This window comes from Eubalaena glacialis, chromosome 12 (assembly GCF_028564815.1).
Source record: "Eubalaena glacialis isolate mEubGla1 chromosome 12, mEubGla1.1.hap2.+ XY, whole genome shotgun sequence".
NCBI classification, from domain to species: Eukaryota; Metazoa; Chordata; class Mammalia; order Artiodactyla; family Balaenidae; genus Eubalaena; species Eubalaena glacialis.
The window spans coordinates 44,803,855-44,819,538 of record NC_083727.1 but is presented as its reverse complement, the minus strand read 5'-3'; the positions used below and the strand labels follow the sequence as shown (position 1 = coordinate 44,819,538).

General features: G+C 37.7%; 1 protein-coding gene across 2 annotated transcripts in view; it reads left to right on the top strand.

The window, feature by feature from the left end:
* The window catches only part of DSE (dermatan sulfate epimerase), a 68,253-nt gene extending 53,501 nt beyond the window's left edge, over positions 1 to 14,752 (top strand). Inside the window, exons 3-6 of one of the 2 annotated variants that reach the window (XM_061206939.1) lie at positions 3,434 to 3,687; positions 7,285 to 7,524; positions 9,932 to 10,139; positions 12,233 to 14,752. In XM_061206939.1, coding sequence (XP_061062922.1) covers positions 3,434 to 3,687; positions 7,285 to 7,524; positions 9,932 to 10,139; positions 12,233 to 13,994 — 2,464 coding nt within the window. In that variant the 3' untranslated portion in view covers positions 13,995 to 14,752. Of the gene's footprint in view, positions 1 to 3,433; positions 3,688 to 7,284; positions 7,525 to 9,931; positions 10,140 to 12,232 lie in introns of those variants that run through there. The other variant, XM_061206940.1, reaches the window with a different exon arrangement.
* Positions 14,753 to 15,684: the final 932 nt, after the last annotated feature.

Below are 15,684 nucleotides of genomic sequence, written 5' to 3'. Positions count from 1 at the left end.
CAGCTCTCTAGACAGTGGAAAGTATAGCTTATAAAAAGAGGAATACAGTAAAAATTTTCCTAACTAACCTCCTCTTAACTTAGTTAATTTTCTTAACTAACCACCTCTTAACTGACTTGCCAATGAAATTAACCTCCATTCCTTGTATAACTGGCAGCAGCTCTCAGAGACTGCTGAATGTCAAGGCTGTGTCCATTAATTTCTGTTGCCACCTGTAGAATTATGTGCTTAGCAAATGACAGTTGTATTTGTTCTCAAACCAGTTTATGCCACTTTCACTAATACCTGTAATCACACAATTTTAATAATAATATACAAATAGAATAAGTGTTAGTTTATAAAAAAGAATTAATATTTCCAAAACCAACTTAAATGCTTTGGAGTGACTTACTATAAAAAATTGCTGTCATAATTTAATGTGGATGAGATTAGTAAAAGTTTAGGGAAAAACTCATAAAAGTCTGGAAGGATTCTATATTCCTTCACAAGTATCTTTAATTTCTTCCTATAGTAAAGAAACCAAGCCTGGAAATTGTGATGATGTGTTATATGTGTTCTTTGCAGGGAAAAACAATGACACTGATCCGTAGACCCACATTCAAAGACAAGGCTTTTAGCTCTCCTTCAAAAGATTGGTAAATATGTACATATAAATATTTTAAGCTGAAATAAAATTCATAAATTAATACCTGTATCTTTTTTTGTGATTCACCACTTAACATGCTTCTTTAGTAGTTTTAGTAACTGCTAGTTAGGATCACATTGAATACGATAGTTCCTTTGCTGCTATGCATGAGCTAGAAGCAAATTTCCTTTGGTTTCCATGACAGTAAAATATAGTCTCCTCCATAATTACTCTCTGTATCTGAAGATGAAGCTGGGTAAGAATGTATTGGTAAAGAATCTAGGTAACCTCTTAGAAATGTAGCTATTACAGATCAGATTTCATAAGGATATAGTGATGCACCTGATGGTACCAGGAGCTCTTTTTTTTTTTTTTAATCAGTGTGCTAGGATTTTGTTGAATTGGAAACTGCTTGGAGTAAGCAACTATACGTGGGAACTTGGAAATTTTCTCACAAATTGCATAGTAATATTTCCTGAAGAACAATTATATTAAATGTTCTTTTATCTATAAAAAATAAGTTCATTGGTGTATCAGACGTGTCAGGGCTCAGTAGATGGTAGCAGCTCATTGATGCCAGCTTTTATCATGGCTATGTGTATGTGCTGTCATTTATAGGTGACATGGTGCAGAGACACAGGGCTGGGGAAAAAATGCCTTGGAGCCTCTGCCTGCCTCCCCTGTCACTATAAGTCAGTGAAGATTGTGTTTCTAACTCCCTGGCAGTGAGCTTGCAGTCTGAGTTTTTTTTTTCCTAGAAGTAGGGAATTAATTCACACTCTTCATAGTCTGTTTACAACCAGTACACACACTGGCCAGCTGACTGGCAAGGCAGCTTTGTCCTTGGCCAACTGGTTAAGAAGCTCATCAACTTTAGTCATTTTAGCACCAGGCTGTATCACTAGCACAGCTAACCAAACTCTGAAGTTATTGTTAAATACCAAGGGATTCCTCCAAATTCCTGATTTCTTAATCATCACATATTCATTGTCAACAGTGTAGCCTAGTTTTATAGGCTTGTTCCTTCATTTTTTTCTTTCTTCCCCAAAATATTTATTGAAAGTCTCCTGTGTGCCAGACACTGTTGTAGGATTGGGGATCCAATAGTGAATACAACAGAGAAGAAAAGATAACCCTGCCCTTGTAGAACTTCAATTCTAGTAGGGGATACATATACGTAAACATATACATATACATATGCATATACATATACATACTTAAACGCTAAGAGGACAAAAAAGTGAGGAAGGCAAATGAAATACTGTGAGTTGGGGAGTAATGCTGAAGTTCTGACAGAGTGAGCAGAGAAGGCCTTACTAAGAAGATCAGGTCTTTAATATAAACTCCTGAAAGAGGAGCACAGTCTAGAAGAGGTAGTCTCTCAGAACATTTTAAGTATTCTTAACCTAGGGTCTGTGGGGTTTGTATGGGAGAAATATTGCATCTTAATGTTCACTAACTCTAACTGAAATTTTAGCATCTCTTCTAAATCATAAATCTGGATAACCGACTATAGCAATATCAGGAGAACCTGTAACTTTGTCACAGATATTTTCATGTCACATTCAGTTACTGTGTACATCTCAAAATATTATTTATGCTCATCACTACTTATACATTATCTTAGTTACTATCCCTGGCATTAAATCTTGTATTTTAATGCCTTAATAAAGAAGCATATATATCACAAATTTTAAAAATATCTGTACTGATAGTTATATTTCAAAGTAATACCTTTCCTGGTACCCCTATGTATTATATGTTATGAATTTTAAAACATAGTGAGAAAGAGGCTGAGGCTTCACTAGTTTGCCAAAAAGAGGCTGTGGCATAGAAATGTTAAGCTTTAGTTTAATCCCTAATTGAGAGCTTTCTTCCACCTCCCGCAAGTACAGCACACCCTTCATTTGTTTCCCTCTTTTAGAGATTACTCAAATACATCCTGAACAGATAGGGAGGGTTTTCTGGATAATTCCCTAGAACTGTGATTGTGAAAGATCCTTTTTAGCTTCCTGTGTAATGCAGGCCACACTCTATTCATGTACTTGCAGAATTATATAGCAAGTCAAGCAGAAATTTGGTTTCCTAGAAAATGACAGTTTTAATACTTCACAGATCAGCTTTTATAGACTTCCCTGAAAAGTACTTGAAGAACCTTAAAGGCAGTGCAGTTCATTCTATGAGAAAAAGTGAGACGCAGAAATCTGAGTTGGAATCAGCTCATTTTACTCCCTTACACCAGCGTTTTAGCCACTCTCCTCATCATGGCATTGACCAAGTGGGTCTGTCTAGATTGAGAGGTCCCAAACTGTACACCGTGGTACCTTCACCTTGACCAGCCCGTGGGAAATAAGATAGGATATACGTACATGTTGGACAGTTTCAGCACAGCAGCCATAGAACAGAACTGAGAACCCTACTGCAGGTAGAAAGGGGAAGGCAAGCACTAGTTAATGGGTCCTCCAGAGAATTTTGCTCTGCCACGACATGTTATGTGCTTTCGATCTCTTTGAATATATTCTTCTACCTCTCAGGAAGAGTAAAGAAAAAAGTCAAAAGTAAAAAAATCTCAACATCTTGATGTTGCCAGAAGCTGGAGAGAGAAAAGTGTTAACTCTGTAATTTTCACATTAGACAAACTTTATGCTTGTGTCTTATGTGGAGGGAAATCTATCTTTTGTGTCATTAAACCTTTTGGATTGTATCTTCACTTGTGTCCTTTAGTTCTGAGAAATAGACACTTTAAAAGTGTGATGAGGGCTGTGAGCCTGGTGGCACTCATTTGCATGGGCTTCTTTTCCTTTACAGGTTGGTGAAAGATGCTCCTTGGGATGAAGTCCCGCTTGCTCACTCCCTGGTTGGTTTTGCCACTGCCTATGACTTCTTGTACAACTACCTGAGCAAGACACAACAGGAGAGGTTTCTTGAAGTGATTGCCAATGCCTCGGGATATATGTATGAAACTTCATACAGGAGAGGATGGGGATTTCAATACCTGCACAATCATCAGCCCACCAACTGCATGGCCTTGCTCACAGGAAGCCTAGTCCTGATGAATCAAGGTGCGTACGGACACACCGAGGGGATGCCTGAGCTGACATCAGTTGTAGTTACCATGTTGTGAGCAAAGCATTTATATAACTAGTCTATGTTCATGTTTGGATCCTAACTAAGCCCATAAGATGAAGTAATATCTGGGACACCTCTTGAAGAGTTGAGAGACATCTCTTTCCTCATTTCTGCTTGTTATATTAGCCTGAAGGTTACTTGAGTATGGCGTTTGATTGTCCCAAGCCATATCCTTACAGCACAGGATCAGTGGTGAATCTTCCTTTTTCCAAAGATTTTTGACAGTGAAGGCAGCCAGCCTGGATAGAGTTTTTGAAAGCTGAACAGATGGTTTATTATATGAACTGAATAGTCCTCATACACAGGTGTGTATCATTACAGCACTACTTTTTTTGTCCCTCTAAAGACTTTAAAACAATCAGTCTACATCATTCAGGTCAAATTTGGAATTGACTTTTGTGGATCGTATAGCTGCTTTACCTTATTGTATTACGTAATTGCTAATATTACATTTTCTTTGTTCTTGTAATTCTGACTTAATTACAACTCCTGTGGAAGTCTATAAATGACTAAATAAGATTATGTTTAAGAAAAATAACCCTAAGATCACAGTGAGTTATTAGAATTAAATATATACTCGTAACTGGCAAATCTAAAAGAGTTTAACTCTTGATTATATTCTCCATAAGAATTAGTAAGCATTTTGCACATTATCCAGCATCAGATTTTACCCAAGCCTAGCTTTCTCCCTTGTCATATGAACCATCACTTTTAATTAGGTCTTAGAAGAAAAGAAACTACAATTAATTGAGCATATGGCATGTGCTAATCCTTGTCCATATTTTATTTAATTCTCACATCAACCCTATAAGGTAGCTGGGATTTGGACCCAGTTCTAGCCAAACTCAAACTTCATTGTCTTTCCACTATATTTTGTTACCTCTCTCAGAACAGAAATTCAATTTTAGTAACTTAAGGAAAGCTTGATTAAGAGGGTAAATTTTCATGCTAGCTCCCTTTGCCCCCCACTCTCACAAAAACAAATGAAATTTTAAAAGTCAAGAGGTAAGCCATGTGAACACCTACCATCAAACCATTTATAAATCCACAGGCCTGTGGAAAGACAGCATCATGAACTGGTGGAAAGAACCTTGGAGTGAGCTGGATTGCAGCTTGGGGCCTTGAGTTTTAGTCTAGTACAGTTTTATTTCCTTAGATAAATGTTTAGTTCTTTACCAACAGGAATAGAGCTTATTTCTTCATTCTTCACAGTAGATAAAATTGTTCCAGATATTAAGCAGGCACCTAAAATACTGGCTCGAACTGGGTCAAAATTTGAATTTTCTTCTGGCAGGAGTTTTCACATGCCTTTGTTTTCTGAGTAAAGTAATGGATTGCTCTGGGATGCACTCTCCCAGAGCCATTCCATAAGCAGCTCACACATTTCTAAGAAGATGGGACAAAAGAAGGAGTGAAATCTCTGGTCCTGCACATCTCAGTTAATAATCAGACTTACAGCCCTGGCTTTCTTGGCAACCTCGCTCTAACTTTAGGAGCTACCTCAGCCACGCTGTGCCAATAATTCCATGTTCTCAGAGCAGCTTTGTAGATACTGACTGAGGTAGCTTAGTCAGGTGTAGCTCCTACTGGACTCAGATGAAATTTCAGCAGTGAGAGAGTTAGGATTTTTCCTCTGTTCTGCTAACCCTGTCTAAGGCTTAGGATACAGGGCCCACGGGATCACACGTATGCAGTTTACAAATCAGTTGGAAAGAAGACAGGTGTGAAATGTTTAAATGACTACACCATACTTATAATATTACCACGGAATGAAATAAGGGGGATCATGAAATTATGATTAAATATCAAACGAGTGTATTAAGTTTGAATTCAGGAGAACAAGGTTCTTTAGGTGAGTTTGAGATGGTTCATGGAACTTTGAAGGATGGGTAGGATATGGATAACTGAAAATAATGAACATTCCAGGCAAGGTGTATGGATGATGGAAAAAAATACAGGGCAGAGCATCAGTAACAACAATATTGGTACCTCGTATTGACAGATTCGAAGTTTACAAAGGTAGACATTGCCTCGTCTCATGAATAGGGTTTTTATAAGGAAAATCAGGTAATATCTGGGGAGCAGTGAGTAGCAGTTCTAATTTTAAACATCAGTCACATTGGTATCTGATTGGAGATGGAGGATACAGAGAGAAAAAAGATGAGGATGATTGGGATTTTAAACTCTAATGACTAATGGAAATTGAAAACTATCCAGAAGGCTGGCAGGTCAGGTGTGGAGCTGGATGGGAGAAGGAGCCAGTGTACAATTAACAGTAACCTCTGCACAGCAGAGCCTGAGAATGGTGCTGCACCCCCATGAGATGAGAGCTTGGTCTTACTTAACCTGGAACCTTGGATTTAGGCTGGGAGGTACCTGGTGGTACCTGGGCCTCTGGAAGCCCCCATACCCAGCACACCTAGTAGACTGTGGTAGAGGGTTCAGCATGGATGATCACACACACGTCTATGGGAGTGATACAACAAAAGTCCACTCATTAGGAGGCAGTGAGCTTAATTTTATCCTTAGGGGTTGTGTATTTTAAATACAAGCAAACAAAACAAACCTTAAATCTAAAGACCTAAGTTAAGATCAAAGTTCTGTTCATTTTTAGTCATGTGCCAGAGGACAAGTCAACCTTTCTGTAACTTTGGGGTAATAATGCATAATTGAATTGTTGAAAGGATTAAGTAAGATTATGTTCGGTGCTGTGTAAATTATAAATGTTACAAAATGTGAGGAATTGTTATTGTTGCCCGAACGCTGGTCTCACAAGAATTATAGGAAGATAGCATTTCCGAGTCAAAAGGATTTTAGAAAAAATTTTAGACCTTTAATTTTCAGCTGGGGAAATTGAAAAATGTGGCAGGTTGAAGAAGTTCTTGGACAAAATCATGTGGCTCATTTTTGGCAGATTAGGGACTCCCAGTTGATTTTTGTCACCTTTAGACTGCCACTCCAATGGTCTCTCCACCCCACTGTGCTGCCTTTTCCAATGCTGTGGGATCTAAAACCACGTAAAGGGTGAGGTATTGTCTTCTAAGAACAGGACGCGTTGGAGACTATTCATTTAGCATTTATAGTATTTGCAGCTCATTAAAAATTCTGTAAAATAATGGTGACAGTTTTTGTGAAGCGGAAAACTTCAAAAATATTTTCGAACAGTGTTTTCTAGAAAAATTGAGTAAAAGTCTCAATGTACAGATCCTTTCTTGCAGACATAAAGTATGTGCAATTTGTAATCTTAGATGTGGTGTGGTTTCAGTTTATTAAAGATTATGAAATGACTGATACTTAATTTAAAGGTTTGTCTTTAATTAATAAATGACCTGTATTCAAGAACTTCTTAACTTAGATCATGGACTCATCACAAACCTGGGCTAGCAGGATGTTATTTATAATGTTGATAAGTGAGAGTTTTACAAAATGCAATTTGCAGTATAAACTGGTCAGATAACTCAGAGGGTTTTATTTGGCCATATTTTTGTTTTTAGTTTGTTACAGCCTTAGTCATTGTTTCCATCTTTCAGGGTATCTTCAAGAAGCTTACTTATGGACCAAACAAGTCCTGACCATCATGGAGAAGTCTCTTGTCTTGCTCCGAGAGGTGACAGACGGCTCCCTCTATGAAGGAGTTGCATATGGCAGCTACACCACTAGATCACTCTTCCAGTATATGTTTCTTGTTCAGAGGCACTTTGACATCAACCACTTTGGCCACCCATGGCTTAAACAACACTTTGCATTTATGTATAGAACCATCCTGCCAGGTACAGTGAGGACTTAGAAGTGGGAAAACGTTAAACTACTGTAATTTTTTCCGATTATGAAGATGGACTAGACCAAGAAAAGAAACGTGGGATTTGAGCCATATTGAGGTTAAAGGGATTTTTTTTTTAATCAAAGAATAATTCAAGAGTTGTATATAGCCAGGAATATTTGGAGAGTTAATGTGAAGATTTGTGATTTAGGTATTATAAAGCTTAGAGCTTAACAGATCAAATATAATTTGTAGCCTCCACAGTACTTTTATTTTTGTATGTGTACAAACTTGAGTACATATACAAACTCATTTTCATGAATCTAAACAAAACAAAAATACTTACAATTACATGTTAATTTTCCTTTATGTGTGACCCCGAATTGATCCTATTTTACTTTTTTAGTTTTAAATTTTTTCTTCCAAACTATACAAACATGATTCAAAAGAAAGATCACATCTACATATTTAAATTGGGGGTTTAGTATTCTCTTAACACATTTTTGACCAGAGACGTATTACAGGCACAGGCATTAGTTGCTGCAGAAATCCCCTGGTCAATAATGTGTTAATACTCAAAATATTTTATGGAAATAAATGGTATAAGATATAGAAAGCAAACCAAAAAATGAATTTCTGGGACTTCCCCGGTGGTTCAGTGGTTAAGATTCCGCTCTTCCACTACAGGGGGCGTGGGTTCGATCCCTGGTTGGGGAACTAAGACCCACGTGCCACGCAACACGGCTGAAAATTTTTTTAAAAAAAAGAAAGAAAAAAATGAATTTCTATGAAACTTCTAATTTCTTGTTGCTATGTAGCTTAGCCTTTTAAGAGAACTGGCTCACACACACACACACATATACACACACACATATATATATAAAGAGTTTATTCATTTCTAGGACAGCCTATAACTCTCCTTATTTCTAAACAGGACTAGAAAAAGTTAGAAAAAGTTTAGGAGGTAAATTTTCATCAGGATGGGTTTTCCCTCAGTGAAATGCAATTTTTTAGTTGAATGATTCTAGACCTACAGCAAACAATCCAGTTTTTAAATCTTTTTGCTCTGGTTATATACACATGGATTGGATAGAATCTCCATTAATGGATTAGTTATCAAAAAAATACTGCAGAGCAAAAGAACCATGTTAAGATTTAGTTTAGACTCAATGCGGAACCCTATTGTTTTGGTTATCCTTAAGCATTCAGGAGAGGCCTCTTTTATCTTTAGTTTATCTTGGTAAACAAAGGCCATCTAAAGCAAGGGCCTTTAAGAGGTCTCAGTGCTTTGTAATTTGATCTGAGTTCTAACAGCCAGCCACATCAGGGGTTGGGTTTGCTGTGAACTATGTATGTGGCTACTTCCTAAGGTGGAAAAGACAATAATGAGCACCTCTAAGAGGAGAAATCATGTATTTGTGTCAATTAGTAAAACAACCTTTATTGAACATTTATGTGCCAGGCACTATAATAGGCAGGGGATTCAGAGTAATAAAACATCCCATCTGCTTTTAAGATACAGGTTAGTAGAAGATTCAGAAAATCACATTTTATTTAAGTAAGTAAGATTTACTTGGACGAGAGTTTACTAAACTGCTAGAAGCAAAAACATTAGCTGTAAATCATGTAAATATGGTCATGCAGGCATTTTTAGAAAGGATTCTGTGTTAAGTCAGTCTGTTCTCAACAACATTTCTTTTTTATTTTCTCTACAATGGCTATTCTAGTAACGATTATTCCTGTCTGACCCAGAATTTTCTCCCATTCTTCTTTTTCAAGAATGCCTGGAGCATTATCTGGTCTTACCTACTTTTGTTTTTCTGACCTATTCCAGTATGATCTTTACATTTTCTCTCTTTTCTTCAACTTCTGATAATACATACAGGCAGGACCTTCTCTGGAATTGTTTCATTTTCTTCCTATAGAAACTCAGTTTCTCCCCTAAACCTTATAATTTCTGCTGTATTGGATGCCAAGTTGAAGCACCTTATGTTATTATCTTGGTCTGGGATGTGGGATGAGTTGGTGGGAAAGCTAGTGCTGATTCCAGGTTCAGGGACGCACCATGCACAAGAGGATAGATCTCCCATGTATCCACGCAATTATATTTGCATGTAGCATGGACATTAGAAAATGAGGAAGGTAGGCAACAAATGTAAGCATTAATAGTTGTTTCCATTACCAAAGACAAGTTGCCACATGACAAACTTGCACACAGGTTTGTGGAAGACTTTTAGAAGGATTCTGATTAACTGGCCTGGGGTAGAGCGAGGGCATGGTGGATTTTTGTTCCTTATTTTTATCCAAGGTACACAATTGAGTCTAATTTGGAACCAGGATTGAGAATCACTGTTTGGGCCTTTATGGAAGTAGGTAGTTTTAAACTTATCTTAATTCTGCCAAACTTCTTTCCCCAGGGTTTCAAAGAACTGTGGCTATTGCAGACTCAAATTACAACTGGTTTTATGGTCCAGAAAGCCAATTAGTGTTCCTGGATAAATTTGTCATGCGTAACGGCAGTGGTAACTGGTTGGCTGACCAGATCAGAAGGAACCGTGTGATGGAAGGTCCAGGGACGCCTTCCAAAGGGCAGCGCTGGTGTACGCTTCACACAGAATTTCTCTGGTATGCTACCTTGTACTGGCTTTAAAGAGAAATTGTACCCAGGGGTATAGTGTGCTAATTTTTTTGCATTAAAAAAGAAAAACTAATCTACTTTTTAACACTTTCTCCATGCCACCTACGTACTCGCAGCTTCAATTCAATTCATATCACAGTTTTGAAATTCTGTTAGAAACATTTCCTTCCATTTAAGATCTAATTACTGTTTGCAGTTTTTGCTTTTCGTGTAGTAGAATCCTAGGCTCACACTATTTCCTAGATATGCATGTTTTGATTTACATCATTTTTGAAATCATATAAAGAGAAAAACCACGAAATTTAGACTGAGTTATTCTGATAATCACACCAAAAAAAAAAAAGTAGTAAAATGTTTTGTTTTGGTAAATGGAGCATTATAATCTTCTAATAGCAAAGCTGTTGCTAAATTTTCAAAACTACTTAAAAGTGGTTGACAGTATTTGACAGTTTTACTTTGATAATAAAAGTACCATGTAATTTTTTTGCCTTAATCTTTTAAGCCTAGAAGGAGAAGCCAGGGTCTCCTTTTTAAAGTACTGCCAAATACATTTTTGGCATCCAATAAATTAAAATAAAAATTACAGGGAACTGGTTAATCATTAATCCCTGATGTCTTTTCAAGCTATTGAAATTTGCATTCAACTCCAAAGTAAGCTTCCGTGGTTTGATTGCTTCTTTTCATTTACAAAAAAAAAAAAAATTAAACAATTAAGAGGGGAAAAAAAAGTTAGTAAAGTGGTAACTGTCATAATTTAACCAGCATTTTTAAAAACTATCTTCACAGATGAACTGCATATATTAACATGCAACCATTCTTGGCTCCTTTTAGGTATTTGAAGTAATTACTTAATAGTGTTTTTCACTTACCCGTAAATAAACAAGAGAGTTCTATAAAGCTGATTATAGGAGTCAGATTAATGCTAAGTCTAAGTTGATTCAGAAAGTGCCTTTATGGGAATATGAAAACTGACCAAAACCTGAGAGGAGGATGGCCAGTTCCACTTGTTTCTGGATTTATTAAATCATCATAATTAAGCCAACACTGTACTAGACTGAAGCAGAGAGACAATTGCTGATGTCCGTAACTGAGACTCCAGAACAAAAGACAAAACAGCCCAAATCAAATAAATATGAATAAGATTAACTCTACCATAGGTGACTGATTCACTTTAGAGAAAAAGTATCTTAGAGCCTTTCTTCCCTTGAGCAGCGAATCATATGAACCTGTCAAGGCTGTTGTCTCAGATCACCAAAAGTGAACAGTCATCTTCATTATTATTTTTGGAGCCTTCCTGAATCAAAACCTGTGTTCTTAATCACGGTGAAAGTTTAATGTGAATTATTATCTTACTTTGATAATAAACATCATAAATTAAAATAAGAAACTTATATCAAAAAAAGCATGACATCATCTGCAGATTAAAACAAAACAAAACCTTGGAATCGGGCTAGGCAGCGGGTGGCATGATCATAAACCCTCCACTGTTAGATCATTTCCTGAATTTCATCCATTCATATTCTTAGATATGGTATTGGCAATAAATTTTATCTAATATGTGAAATTTGACTCTATTTAAATTTATTTTTTTAGAGGGGGAAAAATGTGCTCTACCAAACTTTCAATAATATCAGTTGTTTGCAGAACAGTGCTTCCTTAGCACTCAAGGATTGCTAGAGTCCAAATCTTACCGTGTGGTTTCCTAGAATAGGAGCCCCTCAACTAGAGGTTTGGATGAGCTGCTTAATTCTATGAGCCCCAGTCATTTGGGTGGCAGTTCTGAAATCATTAAGTGAAGAGGGTCCACGTAGTGACTATCAGTAGCTGTCATTTCCAGCTCAAACCCTTCACAGTTGTAAAGACCCACTCCTCTCCCATTCACCAAGGGCATGCCCCTACACATGCTGATTATACGTGGGTGTTTTCAGAAATGCCCCAATACAGTCTACGCTGCCAGTGCTCTGGGTGGCGTTTTTACGTTGTTTCCTCCAGCCACGTTGCCGTGTGGCCTCGCAGCTCTGCTGTGTTCCTTTCACTTCTATCGGAAAACCATTTAATTTTAAAAAATTGATTCTTTCAGGTATGATGCCAGCTTGAAATCTGTCCCCCCTCCAGATTTTGGCACCCCAGCATTGCATTATTTTGAAGACTGGGGTGTTGTGACTTATGGAAGTGCGCTGCCTGCAGAAATCAATAGATCTTTCCTTTCCTTCAAGTCAGGAAAACTTGGGGGACGTGCAATATATGACATTGTCCACAGAAACAAATACAAAGACTGGATCAAAGGCTGGAGAAATTTTAACGCAGGCCATGAACATCCTGATCAAAACTCCTTTACTTTTGCTCCCAACGGTGTGCCTTTCATTACTGAGGCTCTCTATGGGCCAAAGTATACCTTCTTCAATAATGTTTTGATGTTTTCCCCAGCTGTGTCCAAGAGCTGCTTTTCTCCCTGGGAAGGTCAGGTCACAGAAGACTGTTCATCAAAATGGTCTAAATACAAGCATGACCTGGCAGCTAGCTGTCAGGGGAGAGTGGTTGCTGCAGTGGAGAAAAATGGGGTGGTTTTCATCCGAGGAGAGGGTGTGGGCGCTTATAACCCCCAGCTCCGTCTGAAGAACGTTCAGAGGAATCTGATGCTCCTGCATCCACAGCTTCTCCTCCTTGTGGATCAGATACACCTGGGAGAGGACAGCCCCTTGGAGACGGCAGCAAGCTTCTTCCACAATGTGGATTTTTCTTTTGAGGAGACAGTGGTAGATGGGGTCCATGGGGCTTTCATCAGGCAGCGAGATGGTCTCTATAAAATGTACTGGATGGATGATACTGGCTACAGTGAGAAAGGGACCTTTGCTTCAGTGACATACCCTCGGGGCTATCCCTACAACGGGACCAACTATGTGAATGTCACCACACACCTCCGAAGTCCCATCACCAGGGCAGCTTACCTCTTCATAGGGCCCTCCGTAGATGTCCAGAGCTTCAGCATCCACGGAGACTCTCAGCAACTGGATGTGTTCATAGCCACCAGCGAGCATGCCTACGCCACTTACCTGTGGACAGGTGAGACTACAGAACAGTTGGCCTTGGCACAGGTCATTGCCGACCGTCAGAAAATTCTGTTTGACCGGAGTTCAGCCATCAAGAGCACCGTGGTCCCTGAGGTGAAGGACTACGCCGCTATTGTGGAACAGAGCCTGCAGCATTTTAAGCCAGTGTTCCAGCTGCTGGAGAAGCAGATCCTGTCCCGAGTCCGGAACACAGCCAGCTTTAGGAAGACTGCTGAGCGCCTGCTGAGATTTTCAGATAAGAGACAGACCGAGGAGGCCATCGACAGGATTTTTGCCATATCACAGCAGCAGCAGCAGCAGCAAAGCAAGTCCAAGAAAAACCGAAGGGGAGGCAAGCGCTATAAATTTGTGGATGCCGTCCCTGATATTTTTGCACAGATTGAAGTCAATGAGAAAAAGATTCGACAGAAAGCTCAGATTTTGGCACAGAAAGAACTGCCCATAGATGAAGATGAAGAAATGAAAGACCTTTTAGATTTTGCAGATGTAACATATGAGAAACACAAAAATGGTGATTTGATGAAAGGCCGGTTTGGACAGACTCGGATGGTGACGACGACTCGCAGCAGAGCCCCAGCACTGTCTGCTTCGTATACCAGGCTGTTCCTGATTCTGAACATCGCTATTTTCTTTGTCATGTTGGCAATGCAACTGACTTATTTCCAGAGGGCCCAGAGCCTACATGGCCAAAGATGTCTTTATGCAGTCCTTCTAATAGATAGCTGTATTTTATTATGGTTGTACTCTTCTTGTTCCCAATCCCAGTGTTAGCACTGAAGCTATAAATTGCTTGATCATTTTGTGGTCGCAAGTCTGTGCAAAAAAAAAAAATCATTGCCCTCGTTTGTTACTGGATTTTTTTTCTCAGATTCTTTTAACAAATTAAGGGGAAGGTACTTTCACACAAGAAAGCAGGGACGTGGAGAAATCAGTATGGGTAAAGGCAAAGAATTTTTCAAAGGAATAAGAGTAGCTTGGTTGTCACATGGTGTTTCTGGAAGTGGCTTGGCTGAATTAGCACTCCATATAATACTGCCCTTAAAAGAACAAAATGTCTGGTTTTAAGTAATATTTCTTCTTAAGAGAAAAAGACTTAGATAGAATTGGATTTTATTAATATTAATTTAATGCTATTAGCAATCTCCAGATACTATTTTATGAAAAGACTGAAGCACACAATTCTAAGAAATACAGAAAAAAATTTTTAATGGTGTAGTCATGTTGAAAATAAATGTTAATAAGTCCTGGTGTGGTGGTGTCACCTTCCTTAGTAATTCATGAGTTAAGTGAGTAACAGCATCTGTACATTGGGTTACTATTCAGATAACATAGTAAAGTGATGGTAGAAGATTATTGAAAAATTTGAGGTATGTTTCCAGTGGAAAACATATATCTATGAATGAATTTCCTTGATGATGTTGGTTTCAGCATACACATAATTGACTGCTTTTACACACCCATTGGTTATTCAATAAATGAGACAATTACAGGTAACTTAATTTTCTATTTTCCTTCTATGGAAAACTGTTATAGACCCAATGACTAACTTCAAAATAAATATATCCTGAACATTGATTTCAGTACCAAAGAAGATGGGGAAGCTAAAATTTGGATATGATTCTTACTTTTTTTAATAGAAAACTTTCTTCAATTTATTTTGCTAAATAAACATCATAATTGTGATTTTTCTATAGTGTCTTTCTTCTTTTTTCCTTTACATTCAACATGTATTCAACAATTTTGAAATCTTTTAAGAAAAACTGTTTATTTGAACATGCGTTAATTAAACAACATAGAGTTGGAATTGAAAGAAGTAATTCCTCTGCTTATTTACCTTTTTGTTTTTTAAACATATTTTGAACATTTAAAACAAAAGCCAAATTCTGATATTTAAGTAATACCAAACTTTTAAAACATAAAATTTTCATATTTATTTTCAATTAAGTCCTCAGGAGGTAATAGCAGCACAGAGTACTGGAAACACATTCCACAGATTGATATTTCAGCATAAGAAAATGATATACTTAAAAGGAACTTAAGAGTGAATTATCGTACATTTAGCGTATTTGACTTTCATGTATTTCTCCCTTGAAAACAGAAAATATGTTTGGCTCCAGTTTGTAATGAGAACACATTCCCTGATACAGGTCTAAGGTAATAATGGCAATCTTTTCCTTTCACTTGTCCTTTTGGTTCATGGAAATACCGGTAAGTAACAGAAAACAAAAACATTCAGAAACTTATGAGCCCCTTTTTGCAGTTCTAATTTTGAACGTTCTTACATAAAAAAACACAAGTCTGACTTTTCACTGTACTTCACTCATTATGCTGGGAATCTAGAAGATGACTTCTGAGGAAGTATTTTTTTTTCTTTTATGGAAGAAGTCTCTGGGGAGGATGTCATTACACACTGTTTAAAAGAATAATGTTTTCAAAAGAATAATGCTTCCGTTTGTCCTGC